The sequence below is a fragment of the Heloderma suspectum genome, chromosome 8 (assembly GCF_057233095.1).
Source record: "Heloderma suspectum isolate Gila_16-S chromosome 8, 16-S_ref, whole genome shotgun sequence".
Lineage (NCBI taxonomy): Eukaryota > Metazoa > Chordata > Lepidosauria > Squamata > Helodermatidae > Heloderma > Heloderma suspectum.
Window position 1 is genome coordinate 41501199 of NC_139465.1, and position 24871 is coordinate 41526069.

General features: G+C 46.1%; 1 protein-coding gene across 2 annotated transcripts in view; it reads left to right on the top strand.

Moving 5' to 3' along the window:
* The window catches only part of NUP93 (nucleoporin 93), a 127833-nt gene extending 104529 nt beyond the window's left edge, over positions 1 to 23304 (top strand). Inside the window, exons 11-22 of one of the 2 annotated variants that reach the window (XM_084812092.1) lie at positions 775 to 940; positions 2781 to 2874; positions 4143 to 4334; positions 6171 to 6297; positions 6409 to 6481; positions 8083 to 8127; positions 9729 to 9845; positions 11911 to 12029; positions 14000 to 14117; positions 16361 to 16444; positions 20806 to 20934; positions 23044 to 23304. In XM_084812092.1, coding sequence (XP_084668218.1) covers positions 775 to 940; positions 2781 to 2874; positions 4143 to 4334; positions 6171 to 6297; positions 6409 to 6481; positions 8083 to 8127; positions 9729 to 9845; positions 11911 to 12029; positions 14000 to 14117; positions 16361 to 16444; positions 20806 to 20934; positions 23044 to 23154 — 1375 coding nt within the window. In that variant the 3' untranslated portion in view covers positions 23155 to 23304. The remainder of the gene's footprint in view (positions 1 to 774; positions 941 to 2780; positions 2875 to 4142; positions 4335 to 6170; positions 6298 to 6408; positions 6482 to 8082; positions 8128 to 9728; positions 9846 to 11910; positions 12030 to 13999; positions 14118 to 16360; positions 16445 to 20805; positions 20935 to 23043) is intronic. The other variant, XM_084812093.1, reaches the window with a different exon arrangement.
* The last annotated feature ends 1567 nt before the right edge of the window (positions 23305 to 24871 follow it).

Sequence of the window (24871 nt, forward strand, 5' to 3'; positions counted from 1 at the left end):
ACCCCAGCCTGGTGCTCTCCAAGGTGTGTTGGACTACAACTCCTATTATCCCCAGACAGCCAGGGCACCAAGTTCGGCAAGCCTTCCTCAGTGGATTGATACCTGTCCTCTCAACCTGATGGACTGACATTTGCTCTGCTCATTTTAAGTTGTGCACAGCACCTTCGGTGCTTTCAGTTCCTGGCTACAAAGTTCTTGAGGCTTTCATGAGGGCGGGAGGGGGGGGCCCCTTTGGAAACACACAGAAATTTCCATTCCAAATGAAATTTATGAACTTAAAAAAAAAATGCGCTGTCCCTAGTTACTGTGAGGCTCCAGGATTTGATGGATCAGACATGAGGCCTGTTGGTCTGGATCCATTTGCTTCAGTGAGTCTGCTGGATTATTTAAGCTGGTTGCAGGCACCCAATGTTAGATGGCATGAGCTACACGCTCTGGACTAGCCTTCCCCAACCTGGTGCCCTCCAGATGTGACGGACTACAACTCCCAGGATCTTCCAGCCAATAGAACTAGCTGGGAGAGTCTGGGAGTTGTCGTCTAGCACATCTGGAGGGCACCAGGTTAGGGAAGGCTGCTTGAACAACTGGCCCAGGGAGCATCGTATGTGTGCAGGGAAAGTGTGTGTGTGTGTTGTGGGGATGTCGCTCGGCTTTGGGCGTCAAACAGGAACGTGGGCAGCTGCTCTGAGGAGTTGAGCACTGAGAATGAGAAGGCTGCAAGCCTGGCCTTTCAAAGATGCTCTGTCTGAATGATGCCGCTTCTTTATATTGCAGATTGTCTCCTGCCACCGAGAACAAACTTCGCCTTCATTACAGGCGAGCCCTGAGAAACAACACTGACCCATACAAAAGAGCCGTTTACTGTATCATAGGCCGATGTGACATTGCTGACAACCACAGCGAAGTGGCTGATAAGACAGAAGATTATCTTTGGCTGAAGGTATACTGTGGTTTTCTAAATACTTGAAGGATCCACCACCGCTCACCGCTGTTTTCCATCCCCCTCAATATGGTCATCTGCAGAAAGACCTTATGTGTCCCGCCACCTTGTGAGGCACAATGAAAGGAGATAAGGGACTCGGCTTGCTGTGCTCCAGCGCCTACACCAGTGGTGGGCAACTTCTGGGGGCCAGTCCCCCCACCCTCGAACCCACTAGTGTCCCACCCTGCTGTTTTGCCGAATTTCGGGTAATCTTTTCCCACCAAGGTTTGGTGACTTGGCAGCAAAAGAAGGGCTGCTTTTTCGCTTTAAAAAATGGTCAAACTGGCCCCTTTTTGCTGCTGTGTGGCCACGCCACGAAATTTGGGCAGCGAACCATGGCTTGTTTTCTCAAAAAGAAGAGAAAATCAGCCCTTTTCTTTGCTGCCATGCTGCCAACTTTCAGTGAAAAACTCACCAGCAGTGCAATGGGGAATGCAAAAAAGTCCGGTGAGGGGGGACTGCATGCGGTCTACTCCTAGCCTAGACAATGAGACTCATTGCCCCTGGAGACCTGATAGTCCTCCTCGCTGTGTATTTAGGCATCAGGTCAAAACAGCCTTGTTTGGGCGTGCATTTTCTGACCGTTTCTTGCCTCTGATGTGATGCTGTTTAGTTTTTCATGTTTTTGCTAGTATTTCTCTGAGATTACCGTTGCATTATTTGAATTGCTTTCATTGGTATATTGTGTTGGATGTGATCTTCTGCTTGCGCAGGTGCGGTTCGGTGGTCTGAGCAGTGGTACAGTTAGGTCATTTTAGTTACTTAGCGGTCCTACTCCTTCCGTCTTCTTTAGATAGAAAGGTTTTTACATGACTGACTTCAGAACGTGGTAAGTCGTTCCTGCTGCATTTGGGAGCCCTTTTACTCAATCTGCTAAGCAAGGCCCTGGAAAGTTTGCTTCAAAGCCAGTGGACGTTGGTGGCTCCGATGTCCGTGGGGCAGTGAATCTGCTCCAGGTTTCAGTCAGAACTCTAAAGGAGCTAATCAAGATGCTGAACCTATTTTGGGGATTGAGGCCCCTATTTAGGATGGAAGACACATGATATGAGTCAGTAAACTTCAGAAGGTGCACTCACAGTTGCCACACTTACGGGTCCCCTGCTAAAATGTTTCTGGATATGATCAGTCCAAGGGTGTTTGTAACTTGCTGGGTGTTAACACAGTCTTGGTGTACAGGACACAATCTTGGAGCCATTGTACTTTCAAAATCAGACTCTCCCAACATCAGTCCATGGACACTGAGGTTGGACGGATTTCTGCAGATGAATAGGTGCTGCCTTAGTAACCCCCCTCCCCTTCCCATGGAGAGAGATGGTAGATGCAGCTTACATTTTCCAGTGACTTAAAACATGCCTCTTTCCTTGAGCAAAATTTTCGTTAATTCCACTAATGTCTGTAGGGTTACTCCAATTTCCTTCAGTTGGGTATCTAGTTATAAAACACTAATCTGGGAAGGCAGGGAATATGTTGGTTCCTCAAGGTGGGTCATTATTATTCCCTTTTTAAAGATGGAAAATTGGGGCTGAGAGAGAAATTACTTGTCCAAGGCTGTCACATGAATCTGTGACTGAGGTGGACAGTGAGGCTGTCTGTCTCTCTCCTATTCAGGCTCGCCTGTCCATCTGTGAGAAAGCATCTTCTTTGAGGTTCCATTCATGGGTAGTTAATTTGATTTGGTCAGAGGCAACGTTTGGTTACTTGTTGCTTTTTCAGCTTCTGAAGAGAGGCCTTGTGTTGCATGCATCCATTGGGCAAAGAAAGCATTATGGAAACATCATTTTCTCATGCTTCCATTTAGCTGAACCAAGTGTGCTTTGATGATGATGGCTCCAACGCCCCCCAGGACAGGCTGACTTTGTCCCAGTTCCAGAAACAACTGCTTGAAGACTATGGCAAGTTAACCCAGAGATGTCATGAGTATTTTGGGGGATATTTGTATCGCATCTGATAGTTTTTGTAAAATGAAATCCATGCAAAGAGTTGCCCCAAGACTTTGGGGTGGGACTTTTTTAAAGGAATTTACCAATTAAGCTAATATATCACATCAAAATAAATTTTATTTAACAAGATGAACAAGTCACACGAAATAGTTAAGGGTGACTCAGAAACTAGTAATTCATGACTCTTGACTGGATTCGCACAACACGCTAACTCATCATGGGTAACTGGCCACAAGAGGTTAGCATGTCGTGCGAACCCAGACTGTTCTTATCAGGGTGAGTTGTTTTTCCCAGACAACCCGCCCTGATAAGCAATGTTCTGCGGTAGGGCTTGTTTTACCCATGATGGGTTGGAGTGTCGTGACAATTCAGACATGCCAACCCATGGTGGGTAAAGGGCAGCAAGCGATGAGCCACTTGGCAAGAGCGGCAGAAAACACCTGCCGCTCTTGCCGAGTAGGGCCATGATCACTATTCACGAAGATGGCCAAGCCACTGCCTGTGCCCTTTCCCCCTTGCCAGTGACAACCCCTCCAGTGGTGCCCAAACAGTCTGCCACCAAATCCCCTGGGATGCCAGATGGAGGACTAAGGAGGAGGGAAGGGGGACAAGGGGACAAAGAACCCATGCAGTGTGGGATGTTTGCCCAATTATCTGGAGAGTGTGCTGACCATCCACTGTGTGTTATTCACAAAAGAACCCACAGTGCGTGGCTAGTCACCCATCATGGGCTAGTGTGTCAAGTGAACGCGCCGTCTGTGTCTGGTGGCCAGATTGTGGCCCAAGTCTGATATTACTAATATTATTTAATAAATGGTTATAACAGTCTTCCCCAACCTTAGCACCCTCCAGATGTTTGGTACTACAACCCCCATCAGCCTCAGCAAGCATGGCTAATTGTCAAGAATCATGGGCATTGTAGTCCAAACATTTGGAGGGCATCTGGTTGGGGAAGACTGTTTTATTCATCCACTGTTTGGGAAAGGCAGGATATAAATAATATTATGGATCTCCTTGTTTTTATTTTAACTTTTTATGATGTGCGTGCAGTGAATGTGATCATAGGTAGATTTACTGCAGTGAAAATACATTTTCTGCTTTCCTTGTTCGCTCCATTTGCACTGATAAACCAATGTTGATGTGTCATGACAAGCAGTATCTGTGCTGACAAGCACCAACTCTGAAAAGATCTCTCCCGGCAACCTTGTGTGTTTCTTCAGGCGAATCTCATTTTGCAGTGAACCAGCAGCCGTTCCTCTACTTTCAAGTACTATTCCTGACAGCCCAGTTCGAAGCCGCCATTGCTTTCCTCTTCCGCACAGAGCGCTTGCGCTGTCATGCTGTTCACGTCGCCCTGGTCCTTTTTGAACTGAAGCTGCTGCTGAAATCATCCGGGCAGAGCGCACAGCTTTGTGAGTGCTGAATTTTTTATCCTTCCCTTCCAGAAATTAATCCCTCTGTGGCACATGATGTTGCTAGTGTCCTGCACAGTGCTGGGGGGGCGGGGGGGGGGGCACATTCCAGTGGCAGGCTGGGGCAAAAGCGAAAGGGGTGAGGCCCAAACCCCAAAAACACCAAGGTATTTGAACTTAAAGCTCTCACTGCCGGTAACTAAGCCTTAGGAGAGGCATTTCAACCTCTTAGGACAGAGAAAAAAGCATGCAAAAGCCAGGGGACCACCAAATGATTGGCAGTTGAGGGAAAGGGGGTGGACTGATGAAAAGCCTAGCCCCAGTGAACAAAAAGCAGACTTCTTGGTTCTTGCACTGCTGTTACCATCACAATCTGACTGGCTCCACATCTTTTAAATTTTCTCCCTGTTTGCTGGAGTACTCTGGTACCAGAGATTGGCAGCCAGTTCATATGACCTCTTTGATGTTCTGATGATGTGGCAAACCTACCACATTGATTGATTGGGAGGGTATGTCTTGCTGATGCTTTGACATACCTGTGGTACACGTCAAGTTCACAACTCTGCACGTCCTGGTTCTACACCCTAGTTTAAGACATTGCTGGGAGGTGGTGAGACATTGACTGGATTCAGACAACACAATAACCCACACTCAAGGGTTAAGTATGGGTTGAGTGTGGGTTATTGTTGAACATGCATTGTTGTTGAAACGTGTTGTCTGAACCCAGCTGCGCAAACAAATCATGGTTTGTTAACCATGGACAGCCCATGAAGAGAACCCATTGCTTGTTGCTGGGTTATGAACTGTGGGTTGTTTGTGGTTAACAAACTATGGTTTGTTATCATGGCTGGGTTCAGACAACACAATAGCCCACGGTTCAGCAACAGTTTATTCCAACTGACTGAACAAGTCTAGTATTTTATGGAAATTGTTTTTAGCTGTTTAAATTGCTTATGGGGTTCTCCAGAAGGCCATGCTTCTTTCCCCCAACCACCAACCATTGGGTGGTTTCCTGGCTTTTGTGCAGTTTTTTCCCCAATTCTAAAAGGTCAAAAGGCCTCTCCTAAGTTACTGGGAGTAAGAGTTTTAAACTAGAATCTGCTGGCAATTTGGCCCCACCCGTTTGCCTTTGGCTCCACCCCCTTGCCTCCAGCCCCACCCACCATTGGAAAGCAGCACCTGAGAGCTTCTCGGAAATGGATTTCGGCCCTCAGAATGAAAGAGGTCCAGCACCTCTGCCCTAAATCTAACAGCACTTTTCTGCTTCCCAGTAATCTGGGGTTCAAGTGTTGGAGGGTAGGAAGGGACAAAATTCATATCTTTGGCTCACTAATCATCTCATCAAAAACGTTAAGGATGGGGTGGGTGAGGTAGGGTAGATTTGACCTCTGACCACTTGTATAATTAAAGGCATGTCAAGGTTTTAGGAGGGAGGGGGTGTCATCAGAACCTAAGAATGGTCTGAGTCAAACCAGCAGTGTTTCCTGCACCACGGTTTGCCTTCCAGCCGTGGTGAGCTGGCTGGTTTGGGGGGATTCACAAACAGGCTATGATCGTGATCTCCATCCCCTGGTTTATGAATCTTCAGAATCTAGGAGTCAGACGTATACTGTTTCTAAACATAGATGCTGTTCTTCTGGCCACCCAGGCACCCCCTTGCCTTTGTTTATCCAACCCTTTGATAAAGCTGTTTGTTGCAAGGTGCATGCCCAGGAACAATCCCTTCAGAAGTACCTACCATGGTGCATAGGAACGCTGCCTCGGCTGGAAAACAGGAGAGATCCATACTTCGGCTGTATGGATCATTGCTCATTTGTCCATCTCTTAACGTTTCAGTGAGCCATGAGGCTGGTGACCCTCCGGCCGTCCGGCGCCTGAATTTTGTTCGCCTGTTGATGCTTTACACCCGCAAATTTGAGTCCACTGACCCTCGAGAAGCCCTGCAGTACTTCTATTTTCTCAGGTGGGCCCTGGCTTAGCTGTGGCTTTGGAAAAGGCTACTTTTGTTTTAATAGCTGCCATGTACAAACAGACCATCTTCCATGCGTTCTTCCTTTTTGCTGTTCTTTTCCAGGAACGAGAAGGACAGCCAAGGGGAGAACATGTTCTTATGCTGTGTGAGCGAGCTAGTGATAGAAAGCAGAGAGGTACGCAGAAGTATATGGGTGTGCTTCCTCCCTTGCTTAGGATGGAATTTACCTTTCTTCAAAAGAGGCTCCCGGTATCAGAGAGGATTTCAAGCCATGTCCCAGGGAACCCAGAAGCTCTGCTGATCTCGCCCCGTGGAGCTGTGTGGGAGCATCGATGCGTTCTAGCGGGTGCCCCCAGTTTATGGGCGGGTAGTGGCCTCGTGGATTTTGGATGCGATGGAAATCACGCTCTGGAATCCTCTGTGACAAATGAACAGGAGACCCTCAGCAGACATGTCAAGGTGGAAAAGATGCCCTGAAGGCAAAAAGCCTGGACAGAACTCTCAGTGCAGCATGTATGGAGGCTGGGGATGATGGGAGTTGTAGTCCAACACATCTGAAAGGCGCCAGGTTGGGGAAAGCTGCTGTGAAGGCTTGGAAAGACCCCAACCATTCAGAATCGAGAGTTTGTTTATCACATTTATATCCCACCTTTCTTCCATCATGGAACTCAAGCTGGCTGCATGTGGTTCCCAGGTGGTCTCCCCTCCAAGCACTGACGAGACCCAGACCTGCTTAGCTTCAGCACGGTGGCTGCCTCATGTGCCTGCAGACCAGGCCCTGGGACCGAGTAGAAAAGCCAGCTACAGGGAAGCCTCCCCTTTGCCAGCCCCTTCCCCAGTGAGGCCAGGAGGACCCCCCACTGCCCACTCTCCCTGCAAAAATGTGCCTTCCAGCCCAGTGCGCAGGAAGGTGTGAGGTGAGGCTAAACTGGAGGGCTGCTCGTCAGGCTTTCATTAGGCAAAAAGCCTCCCCAACCGGAAGTTCCCAATGCAAAAGAACCCCCAGAATCGTAGCTGGCCAGGGCTTCCTGTTCTCAACAATGGACAACTCTAGTCACACTGCCCCGTTCCCTGCAACATTGACGTAGAAGGACATCTGTCCATTCACAGGGACCAACTGGGACTTCATACAGATGCTATATGGTCTGATAAACAATTGAACAGCCCTGCATCTTAGTCAATCCCTAGCATGATGGAGTCAGTCACAGTAACTGTAAGCCAATCTTCCCCAACCTGGTGCCCTCCAGATGTGTTAGACTGCCATGCTGGCTGGGAATTATGCAGTGGAGGTTGGTGGCTCCGCTGTCAGTGGGGCTGTGAATCCACTCCAGGATTCAATCATGCAGAGTTCTGACTGAAACCCAGAGCGTATTCACTTCTCTCCCCACATTGGAGCCACCAGCCTCCACTGGAATTATGGGAGTTGTAGTCCCAACACATCTGGGGGGCCCAGTTTCGGGGAGGCTGCTGTAGGCACAGAATTGTCTAACAAGACTGAGATAAACGTACATTTCTTTTGTTAGGTCTTTCAGCCTTCAGTAGTAACACTGAGCTGTTGGATTTCAAAACAGACAGGGAGCTAAGGTGATCTCTCCATCCCCAAAATTCTTGGGACTATCTCCTTACCTCCCAGTGCTGTAGTGTTTAAAGCCAAGGTGTGCCTAGCCATGCTGAAGCTAGATTAACGAAATCCGTGCCGTTACACAACATTAGAAGTGCCCTGGAATGTTTAGCACACCCTTTCTAACTTTGTTTTGTTTTTATTTCCATCGGTAGTTTGACATGATTCTCGGAAAACTGGAGAACGATGGCAGTAGAAAAGTAAGTTCATACATAGTCCTCCCATCTCCCCATCTCCTTGTATTGGTTGCTAGCAGGGCAGTTTTCTAATTCTTGTCTTTGCATCTTCCTTCTTTGTTTCTCACATTGAAGCTTAATACCTGGGTTACTGTGTTCAGTCTGTCACCCACCCTTTCTGGACAAAGGGAGGCCAAGTGGAATTTAACCATAGAATGTAGGGCAGAAATACTTTTGAACTGGATATCAAAAGGGACAGAATGCAGAATGCTGTTTCTCGCAGTTAGTTTTGGCTTAACAAAAATGTAACGATTACAATTCCAGACTCTTTCTGATGTCCATTTAAAACAGGTGGTCATTATGCTTGAAAACGAGGTGTTCAGGAGCACGATTCTGCTTCCAAACAAGGTGTCTTGTTTTTAAGCAAGATCGCCACCCTTTTTTCTCTACTGCAGCAGCAAATTCAGCAGTGGCTGTGGGGGCTGCAAAAACGGCCAGCAGGGCCATATGCAAGCTGCATGTGACCAACCCCTGGTTTTAAAGAAGACTTTCTAAAAGCTTCCAACTTTCATAACAACTTAACCAGAAAGCTGTTTGGCAGGAGCCAGGATCACAGATTAATCAGTTGAAGCATCGGATCTATCTTCTGACACTTGTAAGAAAGTATAGCGACCTTAGACTAAAGGTGTTGGACTTCTTTCAGCCCAAGGGCCAAATTCAGTTTTGGTGAAGCCCTTGGGGGCCACATTCCAGTGGCAGGTGAGGCTAAAGACAAAAGGGGGCGGGGCCAAAAAACCCAGAAACATAAAAAATACCAGCGTATTTTAACTTAGAATTTTTACTGCTGGTAATTAAGCTTTAATCAAACTATTTAATTAATTTAATTAAAAATTCATTTAAAATTCATTTAATTTAACATTTCAACCTTTTAGAATTGGGAAAAAACTCCACAAAAAGCCAGGAAGCCACCAAACAATCCATGTTTGGGGGAAAGGGGCTAAGGCCCATCCAGAGAACCCCAGAGAGCCAGATTAGGCCCCTAGTCAGGCTGGTTCAACCCCCCTATCTTAGACTTTAAACTTCTGCTCTACAGCATGACAAAATAAGTTATAAGTGGGGATTCCCATTGAAATGTATGGCTTTTCATAATAGCAAAACTGTGCATGTACGTACACCAGCCGAAATGGGGCCTCCTATATAAATAACTTAATTGGAACTGGTTTATTTGACTCCAGGATTATCTGCTGCTTGTAAAACTGGAGACTGTAAATGAGAGATTATAATCTTAACTGTGTTTTTGAACATGGTTTCTAGTGTTGTTTTGACAGGTTGTAATTTGTTTTGTCCTGTGACATTGATACCTGCAAAGTCATGTATTTATATGTATTTTTTTAAATCCATAAATAAGAAGCAAAAAGAGCAAGAAAGAACAGGACCACCACATTTGCACCACGAGCCCAGTTGGGGTCTCTGTATTTTTCCAGTGATAATTTACAAGTAAAATTAGCCATAATTTTGCATGCAGAAATTTTTGTTGCCAGTTGATAGACTATTCCAGGAGTTTGCAACAGTTCCGGTATCCACACTTTTTATCCCACCTTCTCTATTTTGTCTTCTTTCATCAGCCTGGAGTGATTGACAAGTTCACTAGAGACACCAGACCAATTATTAATAAAGTTGCTTCAGTGGCAGAAAGTAAAGGACTGTTTGAAGAAGCTGCCAAACTTTATGACCTTGCCAAGGTAAGCAGATTGTAACCATTGCTGGCCAAGATGCCCATTTAATTGTTAAAGCAGTCAGGATTCGTTAGCGGGCGATCTGATCTCTTGGAACGTGAACTGAATGTACAACACTAGGGCCAACTCCAGCCTTTCAGTCACACTGTGCTACTGGTTTTATTTTTCTTTTAATTGCCTGGCCTTTTAGGGTTCCTTCTCTACTCTGAATAGTTCATATTTGCAGGAACACTCACAGAACTAGGCCATCAGACAATAATATCTATGGTTTTTAATTTTAATTTGCAAATCAGCCTTTACCAACCTGGTGCCCTCCAGATGTTTTGAACTATAGCTCCCATTAGCCAGATTGAGGATTAGCAGAGCTATACAGTAGTTTTCAGAACAGTGGAAGACGTTCATTCAAACACTATTAACCTACAAGAATTAAGTTAATAGTAATGAAATTAATGTACACTTGCTAGTATTGGAGTTACTTTAAAGATATGCTATGAAGAGTGAGTTGAGGCATACAGTAAATATATATGGTTGAATATCATTTTCTCTTCATTCATTTTTACTTAATTGATTAATTTACTTGATAGTCCCATATCTTTTTGTTCAGTGGTCCCATAACTTTTCGTTTACTGTGGTGAAAAGTTTGATATAATTAATGCGAGTATCTATGGTTCATGTTTGGTTATGTGTTGCTCAATAGCTATTTTATATATCTGTGTATTTTGTATATATTTGTGTAATAGTTAATCATTTTAAAACAAACACACAATTATAATATAGGCCATAAAAATTGTAGGTAGTCATGATGGCCCATTAGAAAAAAATCCAAAAGCCAGAGTAGGGTAATATCTTTATTTGGCCCAACCAAAATTTCACAAAGTAATGAGTAGACTTTTGAGTTCTCCAGAATTCTTCTTCGGCCTGGATGTTAAGCAAACAAAGATGAAGCAGGAGGGTGGGGAAGAGATAGAGAGAAAATGATGGGTGGGATGTGAGGGTCCCAAAATCTGCAGGTTGTAACAGTAAAGACATAAGAAGAACCATGGTGGATCAGACCAAAAGCCTAGCTAGTCCAGTGTTCTGTTCGCAGCGGCCAACCAAATGTCTGTCTGGTTGGAGGGCCTGAGTGAAATAGCACCCTCCCTCTTATGTTCCCCAGCAAATAGTATACAGGGCATACTCGCTCCGATACTGGAGTAATATATAGCCGTCATAGCTTTATTTTCCATGAACTTGTCTAATCTTCTTTTAAAGCTGTCCAAGTTGGCGGCTATCGCTATCTCTTGTGGTAGCGAAATCCATGGTTTAACTCTACGCTGTGTGAAGAAGTGTTTTCTTTCATCTGTCTGGAACCTCCCACTATTCAGCTTCATGCGATAACCCTGGGTTCTAATATTACGAGAGAAGGAGAAAAATGTTTTTAAAAAACCTGGGTTGTTAGGTTGTGCAAACCAGACCATGGTGATTGTCCAACAGACATGAGGGCGTGGGGTGCTAAAAAATATTTGCACTAAGCAATCCAGATTCTGTGCCAAGATGAGCTGGATTCTGTGATTTGTATAAATTATGCAAATTGAACACATTTGTATAATTTCTCTGATTCTGCATAGGTATGTACATTTTGTGCTATCCTTTATACTTTATTCTGGTTTTGCTAGATGTATCATGAGGGAGGGACAAACTGCTGCAAATCGTATACGGCTCCTTCACCAGCCATAGCCCATAGAAACTGCATTTTTTGAAATGGAAGTTGAGGTTCCTAAGAAGATGAATTCTACACCCACTCCTAACTGTGTGTTTTTCCTCCGCACCCATCGAATTATGCCATACACCTACCACCACATGCCAAGTCCTTTTCTTAAGGCTTCTCCCACATTTTTGTGGACTTCTTTTGCCACTGCAGATCTCCAATTTTTCAAGAGAGTTTCTACATTTTACAAACAAGGCCCTCTCTCCTCTCCTCCCCCCCATAAGGAGTGTCTTATCAGGTCTGTCTGTCTGTCTGTCTGCCCCCCCCCCTCGATCTAAGCATTGTTCTAGCAATACTTCCTTTTCCTATTTGTGCATTCCTCAGAACCCAGACAAAGTGCTCGAGCTGATGAACAAGCTGCTAAGTCCCGTGGTCTCTCAGATCAGTGACCCCCAGTCAAACAAGGAGAGGCTGAAGAATATGGCGCATTCTGTTGCCGAGAGGTGAGAGCACAGCCTTGGGAAAGGGGACTTGAGCTTTCCTGCCTATTCCAGCTCAGCCAAGATTTCTTGACCTTGCGCACCCTGGCCTGAAAAAGGTCTTTAATGATGCATTCAGTGAATAGACACAGGTCTGGAAAGGGTCCCGGACTCCTTTTTTTAATTGCTGCATGTTTCAGACTTCTTCAATCCAACCAGCTTGCCAGCACTAAAGAAATATTAACGTTGGCACAACTGGTGAAGACAAAGTATGCAGGAGCGCAGATGTAGAGATGTAATCTACGTAGCTTTACATTTAACTAGCTCAGTCACTCGTGTGCTGTGAGAAATGAATTAATTCAAGGCTTCCGTGAGTCCAAAGCCCCCTGCAGAGGAGCCTGAACCCACGCAGCCAGAAAATCCTGTGTTCTTCATCAGTCGAGAGGGGTTTCCAAGGGGACAAGGTCTTCTTCCCTAGCTCTGGTCCTGTTGTCTCCCCATCAGCAGTGTGGCCTTTTAATCTCTCCCCTGCTCCGTTGCTTCCAGCTCAGCTCGGGTGTAGTCCAGAGCCATCCAGCCCTCCGTAGCTCAGTGGCAGAGCGGATGCTTTGCACGCAGAAGGGCACAAGTTCGATCCCTGGCATTGTCATGTAAAAAAAAGAAAATCATGTGATGTGAAAGACCTCTGCTGGAGAGCCTGGGGAGTCAAGAACTGGGTTAGACAGACAAAATAGTCTGACCTGATATAAGGTAGTTCCTATGTTGTTGTTGTTTTTTAATTATGTATATTTTTATTTGTAAAAAAGAAACAATAAACAGGTAAATACATCGGACACCAATAACTTCAACATACTTCATGTGATTATTGGTCCTATATTGAATGATCCAACAGGGGGAAACATGTTGTTCATTTCATGCTGGGAAATGCATTCCAAGCTATTTCAGCCTAAAAGTTGACCATGAGAAGTTGGTGGTGTAGGGAAGCAGTATCCATATTTACTTATTCAAGAAACTGCTGCCAAGTCTCATAAAAGAAGTCTGATGTTCCTTGACCACTTTGGAATTTGCGTTGTTTTGTGATTTTTCCCCACAAGAGCGAGGTCCCATATCTTTTGCTCTCATCCGATAATAGACAGTTCTACATTGGACCTCCACTTTGCCACCAATTCTAGCCTGGCCACAGTCCAAATAAAGGCTAACATTCCTTTATGTTTTAATTTTGCATTTGTCCAAAGGTGCAGTCGTATTAGCCCAGTAGGTGCCGAGAGCTCTCTGCTTTGTGGAGTCACATCACTAGCGTAGTTGAATATTTGTTCCCAAAACCTCGTGGAGGTGGGGGGAGCAATCTCACCATATGTGCTTATGGACATCCAAGTTTTGTTTGCCGTGTTTGTGGACTGATCTGCAACCTCCAAGCAGACGGCCCCCTTAGCGCTCTCCGGAGGGAGGTGGAAGCAAAGAGTGGGGAAGAAGAAGGTGACAACCGAAGAAGGTAGCAATTCCAGCAGCCTGGATGGACACAGAGAGAGTTGGAATCCTGCGAGTGGCGCAAAGCTCATTTTCGGTTGGGGGTGGCATTTGGGGTGCACAGCTCATATCAGCCATAAGCTCCCTAGGTAGGTCCCGGCAAGCTGCTTTCCTTTCAGTCTCATCCCCACTTCCTCCCTCCCATGCAGGGAGAATGAGGCTAACAGGAGACTAATGGTTCACAGTAGCCTTCCCCAACCTGGTGTTGTCCAAATGTGTCAGTCTACAAGTCCCATTGTCCCCAGGGTTGCTGCAAGGATTGTTGTGACAATGTATGGGAAGCACTTCGAAGCACTATGTAAAATGCTAAGTATTATTTATTCATTGTAGGCATGTATAAATTAAATAAATAAATAAAAATGTCCTTTTTCTGAATACTGAGCTGCCTGAGAATAGGAACTTGCATAGCTATGGTAGTTGGTGCAGCCCTTTCACAGATTAAGCACCCTTTGTTTTACTTTTTTCAGGTATAAAGCACAGGGGATAAGTACAAAGAAGACCATTGACTCTACGTTCTACCTTCTTTTAGACCTGATCACCTTTTTTGATGAATATCATGCTGGTCACATTGACAGGGCCTTTGATGTAAGTTCCACATTTTCCTCTGAGAATATAAGAATTGAGGAGGATCTGAGAGTTATCCAGCTGAGTTATCTGTCTCCAACAAAGGACAGCCAGGTGCTCCTTGGAAGCTCACAAATAGAGATGTGAAGGCTTGAGTGGAAATCAGGAAAAAAAACATTTCCCCCCCCCCTGAATTTTTCTGGGGTTTCCCCCAATTGTTCTGGGGGGGTTTCCAGGCCTTCACATCTCTACTCACAAGCAGGGCATATTGCAGATCACCATTCCCTGCTGATTAGCGTTATTATAGGGCTGGGCTCAGGCAGCCAATGAAAGCTGGCAGGGTTGAAAAAAAGAGGCAAGAAGCAGGGAGGCAAGGGAGCTACCTGTTATAACAGGGGTGCAGAACCTCTTTCAGCCTGAGGGCCCTTTGGGGCCACATTCCAATGACGGGTGGGGCTGAGTATTTTAGCTTAAAGCTCTCACTGCCAGTAACTAAGTCTTGGGAGAGGCATCTCAGCCTTTTAGATTGAGGAGAAAACTCCCCCAAATAGGTTCAACACCTTGGGTAGCTCCTTTAGATTACTGGTTGGTTCTGACTGAAACCCAGAATGGATTCACAGCCCCACCGAAATTGGAGCCACCAGCCTCCACTGATAAAAGCCGGGAAACCATCCACCAATAGGTGTTCAGGGGAGAGGGGGTGGGGCCAGGGGAAGCGGGCATGGCCATCTGGGGAACATTGGAGGGCTGCAGTGATTTGGCCCCCGGACCTGAGGTTCTGCACCCCTGCCTTATAAACGCAGGAGCCATTGCTGCGGGCTGCAGGCAGGCCTGACCTGGAAGTCTTCATCTTCCAAGTCAGGGGTAACCAGTGAGCTGCCTGACTGGGCAGAGTCACACCAGAGGCTGAGAACACATCACAGCAGCAGACATCCTGACCTACGGCCCCAGGTATCTGAGCCCAGGCCTTGAAGGTTCCTGGTTGCAGCTCCAGAAGTTCCTGACATTTCCCATCATCCGCATTCCAGGGAGTACTTACTTGGAATTTTGAGATACCATGTTTGGCTGCCATGGCTGATGGCTTCTGAAACAGCTGTCCTCCATCCATTTGTTTAATGCTTTTTTTAAAGTTCACACACGGCGGACGTGGAGGTGAAGCTGTTCCTGGAGTATGCCACTTCAGACTGCAGGTGGGATTGCAGGGGGCGCGTGTTTAAATGTTTTTCCATATTTTAAAACAACTACACACACAACTCCTTGCACATAGGAAGCTTGTTATCAGCTGAACTAAAAACCCGTTTCCCCATCTCCACGATATGCTAATTTTCTGTGTGCAGGGAGTTATTGTTTTTCATGGGGAAGCATTCAACCCTGTGATTTCCCCCTGCCCTCCTCCTGCCTTACTGCAGTTTGAAGTGGTACAGTCCAGGTTCTGCTTTATTACCTCATCTGCTCTTCACATGCATTATGCCTAAGCTAGTGGCCGTTATTTCATCTCTCTATTAGCTAATTATGCATTGTGTGGAAAAATTCTTCCCTTTGGAGTGGAGACATGATTGTGCAAGTATTAATGAGGCTACAAGGAAAGGATGATTAAAAAAATATTGCTTTCCTGATGATCAACAGGATCTGCAAAGAGATGTTCCTCATCCCACGCCAGGGATGAGGAACATGGGGTCCTCCAGATGTTGTTGGACTGCAACTAGCCAGCAGAACCAATAGTGAGGAATGATGGGAGTTGCAGGCCAACAACATCTAATCCAATACTGGGGGCGGCTCATCCACACAGCACACATGTGTAAGTAAAGGGGGATACATGTAGAAGAGGGTATACACATAGGGATGTTGGAGGAATCCGTTTGGGGGTGGAGCTCAACGAGCTTTCCTTGATTTGGCCCCCCGGACTGTGGTCCGTTTTCCATTGCAGAGCCTGACTTGGTCTGCAGTGAGTCAGTCCAGTTCATGGATTTTCTGGGTTTTTAAAATTTTCATGAATTTGCATAATTTGCATGCATTTTGGCTGCAATTTGTGCAAATCTCGCCACAAAAAAATTATGCGGAAAGTTCCTGGGGTTCGGAGAAAAAGCCACATCTCGGCCTACGAATGAAAACCAAGTAGGGTGTGCTACAGAACTCCGTTGAGCCGAAAAGATACGGATTTCCCAGCAATGGACATCTCTAAACACACAAATACTGCATCTATACAGTGTTGTTGTTTTTTTAATGATTATGGGCCATTCTTATTCATGTGTCTTTCCTTATAGATCATTGAACAGCTAAAATTGGTCCCCCTGAGTCAAGAATATGTGGAAGAAAGAGTAGCGGCCTTCAGGAATTTCAGCGATGAAGTAAGGAAGCAGCAGCTGTTTTGTCCTTCCCCCTTCCTCTTCAAGGCAGACACATCGAGGCACCTCTGATGTTGAGAACTGGAGGTGCTGTTTCCAGCACCTCTGCTTCCCATCCTCAAGATGCAACTGCCTCTGCTGGTCCCCCCAGTGCCACTGTAGCACCGTATGACGAACACAAGCTACATAGTCCGCTCAGCTCGTTCTTTGCCGTGTCAATTGGTAGGTGGGTGGGGAGTATCTGCCACTCCTGTGTCAGTTTTCATGATCCCCAACTCTGCACAACAGAGAGTATAGGTAATCTCCACCTGCCCCCAAATGTGAGCGCACTTCTTAACATAGATCTATTTTGTCGTTGTTCAGTCATTCAGTCGTGTCTTAACCCTTCGTGACCCCGCGGACCAGAGCACGCCAGGCCTTCCTGTCCTCCGCTCTCTCCCGGAGTGTGCTCAAGTTCATATTCATTGCATCGGTGATGCTATCTAGCCATCTCATCCTCTGCCGTCCCCTTCTCCTTTTGCCTTCAATCTTTCCCAGCATCAGGGTCTTTTCCAGGGAGTTTTCTCTTCGCATTAGGTGGCCAAAATATTTGAGCTTCAGCTTCAGCATCTGTCCTTCCAATGAGCACTCAGGGTTGATTTCCTTTAGGATGGACTGATTTGACCTCCTTGCAGTCCAGGGGACTCGTAAGAGTCTTCTCCAGCACCACAGTTCGAAGGCATCGATTCTTCGGCGCTCAGCCTTCCTTATAGTACAGCTCTCACAGCCATACGCTGCTACTGGGAAAACCATCGCTTTGATTAGATGGACCTTTGTCGGCAAGGTGATGTCTCTGCTTCTGACTATGCTGTCTAGGTCGATCTACTTTAAGCAGTAGCTATTTTGTCTGAGGTAGGGAAAACTCTCCTGGAGAAAATGTAACAGCTTTATCAGTGACCTGGAGGAAGATTGCAACTCCTGCCAATAGCTGTGATCTGGAGCTCCGTGAGGCCTTTATATTGTGGTGCCTCAGACACGCAGAGCTTCACACAAGCCGGGGATGCCCCATTCCACCACCACCACCAGTGTAATGAGATGCTCTGCGTGCTCAACTCTATTAAGAGGCTGGCTGGCTTGTGTGGAGCATTTTGTATCCACTTGTAGACCTGAGCCTCTAACTTGGGTCAAAGGCATATGCAAGCTCAGTTTGCACTCTGGGGGTTAGCATGTCTGAATGGTGAGATCTGACTACCCTGTATGACACTGGGTTGGAACAAGACGTGGCCGGTCCCTGTATATTATTTCAATTTCTGTGTCAATTTCTTAGGGAATTAAAAAAAATCATTAAGAAAAATTCATTGCCATCTAAGGGGACTAGTGTAATCATCCTATTGCTTTTCTGCCAAAAGTGATACGCTTGGGGTGGGTGGCAAATCTCTTCCTCTTGTTTAAGAAAGTGGAATCAAAAGTTACCTGCAATCTTTCCATCTTAAAGAGGGTTTGTCGATAAGGTAATTGTTTCGTGCTGCAAAGTGAACCTGAGATAAAAGGCCTGTGAATGGATGAATGACTTTTCCCCTCTTTTGTGCTTCAAGTCTCAGAAGATATTGATTTCCCCGAGTCATCCATTTTGTAGGCTTTCAGCCAGAAGCCGCTTATCAGGAATCATTTGCCTCTGGACTGATTGGCCACAAAAACCAATCCTAGCAATTTGACATTGTTGGAACTTGAGTCCTCATCAGCACGCTAATGCTAGCTCAAAACTCTCACCTGGTCTGCAAAAAGGTGAATTTCCTACCTCTCCTTCCCTGATTATTAGTGAGTGCATGAAGTCTCCTTGTTGCTCTGCGTGTTTTTCTTTTTATTCCTAAATATGTTTTTTCTTAAATTAAGAAATCCAATTTTACCAGAGCCTAACTTAATCCAAGGCATATTTCCGAAACCTGTTTTCAGTTTTCGGTAGCCCTCTGTGCCCTCTCCCTGGTAACCACTGCAGCTTTTCAAAGAGTAAAGGTACAGAAATGAAGAAAAGCCCCAGTTGCACCATAAGCTTTGTTTTTAAAGGCACAGGAGCTCTGTAAGAAAGAAAAGTGACAGCCCTGTAGGATGCAGGTGCTAAACCCGGGATGCTGAACTCTTTTTAGGGGGGTGGCGGGGAGCAAATCGCCCTCCGCCAGGCCCACTGCAGGCTGGTTGACCCCCTGATGCCATTGCTCCACCCCGCTTTCCTCCCTTTTTTCTCTGTCCTGGCACTGGGAGGAGCACCCACTCCTCCTGATGCAGGCAAAGCCCCTGACTTTTTGTGGCACCCCCATGGACACAGCACAAAGAGACTTCACCCACTCCAGGAAGAATAGCCTCTTCCCTGCGCAGGCTGAATCCTTGGCTCTGCATGGTGCCCGGCACCCCTGTGGACACTGCATGCCGCGTGAAGCAGACTGGCTGCTCTTCCTGCCCCTGGCAGAGCCCCCACTGCCCGCCTCCCCACGGTCCTCTCCGATCTGAGATGGGGCAAAGTCAGCTGGAAAAAGGGGAAGGAGAGAGAAACCGGAGCTGCCCCTTCACCCAGCCGGCTGTAGCCCATCTTTATGGCCACGCTTCCATGCACATATTGAACCTGTTTATCTAGATAAGACTCTTGTGATTGTGTTGTGTTGGTAGCGCCATTGGGGGGGTGGGGGCTGCAACTGCTTCCGATTCTCTGTGGACTGGAATCAGAAGGGGGCGCACAACATGAGTTAGAGAAGGACTGAGCATTGGAGGCCCAAAGGAACTCCTTCTCAGGGGCCAGGCCTCATTCCTTGCACAGCCATTCTGAGGACCTTCAACACTAAAAGAGGGATTCCCGTGTTTAAGGCCTGCAGTTTCTTTGCACGCTCTCCATAGAATGGGCATCTAGGAATGAACTCTGTCAAGGATGTGCTGTGAAAAAACGGTCTATAACAAGCCATCTGGAGGCTCTTTCAGTTAGGGACACCTGAACTGCCATTAAGGATGGGCAAAAAGTGGGCTTTGTGACCGCACTGCTTCTCCTAACACCAACCTGAAGCTCATCTTGCTTCATTTCCTATGTACATCTGCGTGCTTTTTCTGTTTCGGTCCATAATGGACTCTGCCAGCCTTGTTAAGACTTCAGTCGACTGCAGCCCTTTGCTGGGATGATGGTTTTCTCTGGGGGAGAAGACTCGGGTCCGCACCTCCTGCACTGCACTCTCCGAACTCTTGACAGCCCTGGTCTAGGCCATCCTGACCCTGGTCTGTTTCGCCTCGCTTTACTTGGCATAACCCAGGACAATCTTGTAAGATGTATGGGGGGTGGAGGGTGGGAGGAGGTGCCTCTGCAGACCAAGCTTATATGGGAAGGGTCCCCCAATGCTGGAAAGTTGTGAGCCCCAGGTGATGACATAAATGTGCCCATAGTTTTCCCCAATCTTAAACTTCATGCCTTCTCCCCTCCGTCCCATTCCCCTGCCACCTAAGGTCCTCTGAGGGCTCTCTGCTGCGGCTGCCTAACTCGAGACTGGCAGCCACATGCAGGAGGACCTTTTCCTTGGCCGCCCCTCTGTTGTGGAATGACCTGCCAGTTGAAATGCGTCTGCTGCGCTTTGAAGGTTTTTAAGCAGGCATTAAAGACTCTACTACAGCCTCGGATGGCCTTCTCTCTGTCCCATCAGCCAGGACAGCTAGACTGGTGGGGACGAGGGAGAGGGCCTTTTCTGTGGTGGCCCCCACTCTGTGGAACTCCCTCCCTAGGGAACTCTGCCATGCCCCCTCTTAATGAGCTTCCACCGTGCATTAAAAACGTGGATGTTCAGGCAGGCATTTGGGGTGGGGTAGGGTATTTTAGAAAATGTTTTTATTGTAGAATTTTATTGTTTTAAACTGTTTTATTATATGCTATACATCGCCCAAAGTTGCTGGGTGACCAGCCAGATGGGCAATTAATAAATTTAATAATAATAATAATAATAATAATACTATTCCGGCAGGCCGTCCCTTTTGAGAACTCTTGCTCCTTTTGCTGACTTTTGTATACTGTTTTTAAGCTGTGCGGTTTTATTGTTGGATTTTTAAAAAAATTGTTTTAGTTCAAAGTTGTTTTTAGATATATGTTGTCTGTATATATTGTCCATATGCTTTTATGTAAATGGTTTTTAAACTTTTTATACTGTATTTTAATGTTTTAACTTTTGTAAACCACCCAGAGAGCTTTGGCTATGGGGCGGTATAGAAATGTAGTAAGTAATAATAATAACAACAACATCAACAACAACCAACTAGTCAGTTCCAGAACGGCACAAAACTTCAACACCCACCTCGCCAAACTGTTGGGCAGCTCCTCCACCAGGCCTTTTATTCCTCTTGTGTTTTCTCTCTCTTTTTAGATCAGACACAATTTGTCAGAGGTCCTCCTTGCAACAATGAATATTTTGTTTACCCAGTACAAGAGGTTGAAGGGCGCCAGCCCCGCCACCCCGGCTAGGCCCCCACGGGTCATAGAAGACCGAGATTCGGTGAGTTTTCCTTTCTCAACACCTTCAGAGGCTGTCGATAGAGGTAGGCAAGATTGTAGGTTTGGTGTATTAGCACCTTCAGCATGGCAGTGGAGGTCTCCGTTGTCCTAAATCCTGCATCGTGCCTGGACCTTAATTTGGACGTTTAGGAACGCCACGTCGTCCGCATATGAATCTGTTCCTGTCCACCAGGTCTTAAAATGGACAGAGATAAGAAGAAGAAGAAGAAGAAGAAGAAGAAGAAGAAGAAGAAGAAGAAGAAGAAGAAGAAAAAGCCAGTTCTAGAAAAATACAAGTCCAGCAGTTTCAGCATTTCTGCAGGTCATACAACCCCGTTGCTGTGTTTTGGGATTTTTATTGGAGCTGAAGGGCATTCTCGTGCTGCCTGAAAAAGGACAGAGAACGTAATTGTCATTAAAATGGTCAGTGGCTGCATTTGGGTGCTGTTCTTGCTTTTGGTCTTTGATTAAATAATTATAGCGAATGGAACACCTGCACCTCCAGGCTTCCTTTAACCTTTTTGGAGAGTGCAACAGTGATTCCGTTTAAATTGTTTTCAAATACAAGGGAGCAGAAAAGGGGCTACACTAGCCATGCTTTTGTTCAGAAGACTTTTTGTTAAATGCAGTGATATTTTCAGGCACAAAGCACTAGGGATCCTTCGAAGCGGCCACTAATGGTTCAGGTCATTTTTTATTGCTTCTGATAATAGCATCAGTGTTCAGGCAGATATTTTGAAAGTGTTCCCCAGATAAACATAGCAGAAGAAAAAAACACAGTTTCCCGGTTCACACGTAATGGTGGCAAATTGTGGGTTAATTAACCCACGATTTGCCACAGCGTGTGCTGGGCGCATTCCACAGCTATTTTGAAAACCTCTAGGTTAATCATGGTTAAACAACCCACAGTCAACCCACAATTAGTAGTTAGATTAACTGTGGGTTGTTTAATCCACAATTCACCTATAGTGTCCAAATTTGTATGTCACATAGCATCAGGGGTTGAATATTCAAAAAGGCTACAGGACATGCCCAGCAGATGTGGCAAATCGTGGGTTAATTAACCTACAGTTTGCTGCCATTAAGTGCAGACAATCCCAGTGAGAAAATAATCCTGCTTTCTGACATGTCTGTAATAGAGAACAAAGTTTAATGGGAAATTACAGCACTGGGGTCCTACCCTTGTGCCTGCCAGGCTCCCTGCCTCTCCTGGTATTTATGATATTTAGTGGGGGGGTTTAATTAAACCTTTTTTTTAACTGGGAGGCTGGCATGCTGCAAAGTGAAGTGCTGCCCTCTGGCAGAGTGGTCTTATCTTTTGGAGCCCAGCCCCCACCTCTACCTTGTACTGAGGTTCTTGGGCAAGTTACTTTTCTTCTAGAATCACCAGTTTGCTGTCCAGGAAGTGGGTGTTTTGTGACCGGCCATGCCTACCATGGTAGCCATTTTACAAGTGGGCAAGTCCTCCCCATTGCAGCCATTTTGTGAGAGTGCCCACAACACACTCAAAATTCCAAATTTTGAGTGCCCACCAACCCAAAAAGGTTGCAGACCACTGTTGTAGCTGCTTGATGTAGCAAAAAAAAAGAGTTTTAAAGGCTTTTTGTGAGGCGATTGTGAATGCATACATTAATTCTGAACATTTCTGAAGCCTTTTAATCACTTCAATCACATACATTTTCCCTGCTGAAAATAGAAGCAAATTTCTCTAGAGAAGAGGAAATTTTCTCAGACCAGCTGCTATTGGCATGGGAGTCCTTGGTATTTTGGAGTGATGCAGGATTTTTTAAACAGGCAAAATAGGGAGGAAACTGATTCTCTGCTCTATAGAGAACACATCAACAATTCAAAAAATGTTGTGTGAATTCAGATGAACAGCTGAAGGGTGTGTGTGACTGCCATAATGAGGCTTACCAATGTGATAGTGGCATGGGATTCACTATGTAACAACTTTTTCCTGCCCAAAATGACTGTATAAATTCTCCCATCAAGCTTCTTTGGCTATTACTTTCACGGCAGAAGTGTGCAACCCCAAGGAATGCTGCTGGTTGCCTATGTCCAGTCATGGTAACGTTTTTGTTTTGTTATGTCCTGTTTTTACGCTTCTTAGCAACTTCGCTCTCAAGCTCGGGCGCTCATCACCTTTGCTGGGATGATCCCTTACAGAACATCAGGAGATACCAACGCTCGGCTGGTGCAGATGGAGGTTCTCATGAATTAGATGTTTTGGGCGTCCTGCTGGCCGCTGTTCGTACACGCAGTGGATGGGTCCAGTTTAATTTTGGGGCAGTTTTGTTTTTGTTTTTTGTATTATGTATTTTTGTCGACCGCAATAAATTTCTTTGGGTTTATATTTGCTTTTTGACATTTTATTTTACTTTCACCATTTGTTATGTTTTCTTATCCATTTCTTTCCCTTTTTTGCAATATTTCTTCTGTTGGAGGCGGGGTGGGGACAAGCCTGTTAATTAGCAAACAGGATCTATTGAGACAGGGACCATGTCTTTAATTTATTTCCTAGAGCAGGGGTGTCAGACCTCTTTGAGCCCGAGGGCCAAATTCTGTTTCTGAGAAGCTCTTGGGAGCTGCATTCCAGTGGTGGGAGGGGCCAAAGGCGACAAGGGGCAGGATCTAAATAGCAGAATATTTTACTGCCAGTAACTAAGCCTTAGGAGAAGCATTTCAGTCTTTCCAAATGGGGGAAAACCACGCAAAAGCCAGGAAACCACCCAACAATCGGTGGTCGGGGGAAAGGAGGTGGGGCTAGAGGAAGAGGGTGGGGCCATTTGGGGTACCCTGGAGATTGGTACCCCAGGCAGGTCAGATTTGCCTGGTGGGCCTGAGGCTCAATAAACCCTCCCTGTCCTAGAGGATTCACTAACTACTATTATGGGATTAAAAATAACGGATCACTCTCTAAAAGTCCCATCACCCTTAACTGGCTGAGGCTCCTGGGAGTTGGAGTCCAACATCTGCTGGGCCACAGCTGCCCCACAGCCTCCCATGCAGTTCCAGAGGAACCGACCCTCAGGAGTGATGCAGGGGGACCATGGTGTGGAAGAGGTGGGCAGGAAAGCTCCATGGTGTGAGCTGAGTCCCTCTTGTGCATCTTTCGAACCAAGTCATACTGGTGCTTATGTTCTACAGTGTCCTTTGGATGCAAATGTAGATGCTCCCTTGAAAAAACAGGCAAGTGTCATGGAACTGTTCAAGTGGCTGCATAGGCCAGCCTCTCTGTTTAGGCATGGGAGGTTGCTAAGTAAGATATAATAATATATCCTTCCTGCCTCTTCCTAGCCCAGTTTTTGTGTCTAGGCTTCAGGTCTTGTATGGGTCAGGAAGGTAGGGTGGACCAGTAGGAAACATGTGGCTGCAGCTGAAAATGGCAACCCAGGGTCAAGTTCTTCCACTTTGCCTCCATAAGATGTAGCACAATTTACCCCCATCTCCTGTCATCCTCGGGCCAATCATTTCTCTGCTCAGGCTTCATTTCTCTGCTTAGGCTTCAGGTCTTGTGTGGGTCAGGGAGGTGGGGTGGAATGATAGGAAACGTGGCTGCCGCTGAAAATGGCAACCCAGGGTCACGTTCTTCCACTTTGCCTCCATAAAATATAGTACAATTTACCTCCATCTCCTGTCATCCTTGGGCCAATCATTGTCTCCCTTCTGCTACTGATGTGGAACGGGGAAGGGAAAACACACATTCTACTGACATCGGGACACAAGGTAAGTTGTATGATATGCGACTGGGATTGAGGGGTGGGGGAACATGAGATGAGGCTGCCATTTTGGGGAGGATCCCAATTCCATAGAGTTCCACACCTGCCTCCTCCCGTGTTTGTGCATGGGAATTCCAGATTCAGCCGTCGGAATATACTTAAGCAAATGAGCATCAGCTTGCCTATTTGTCATGATTTCTTCAAAGAGTTCTTCCTAAT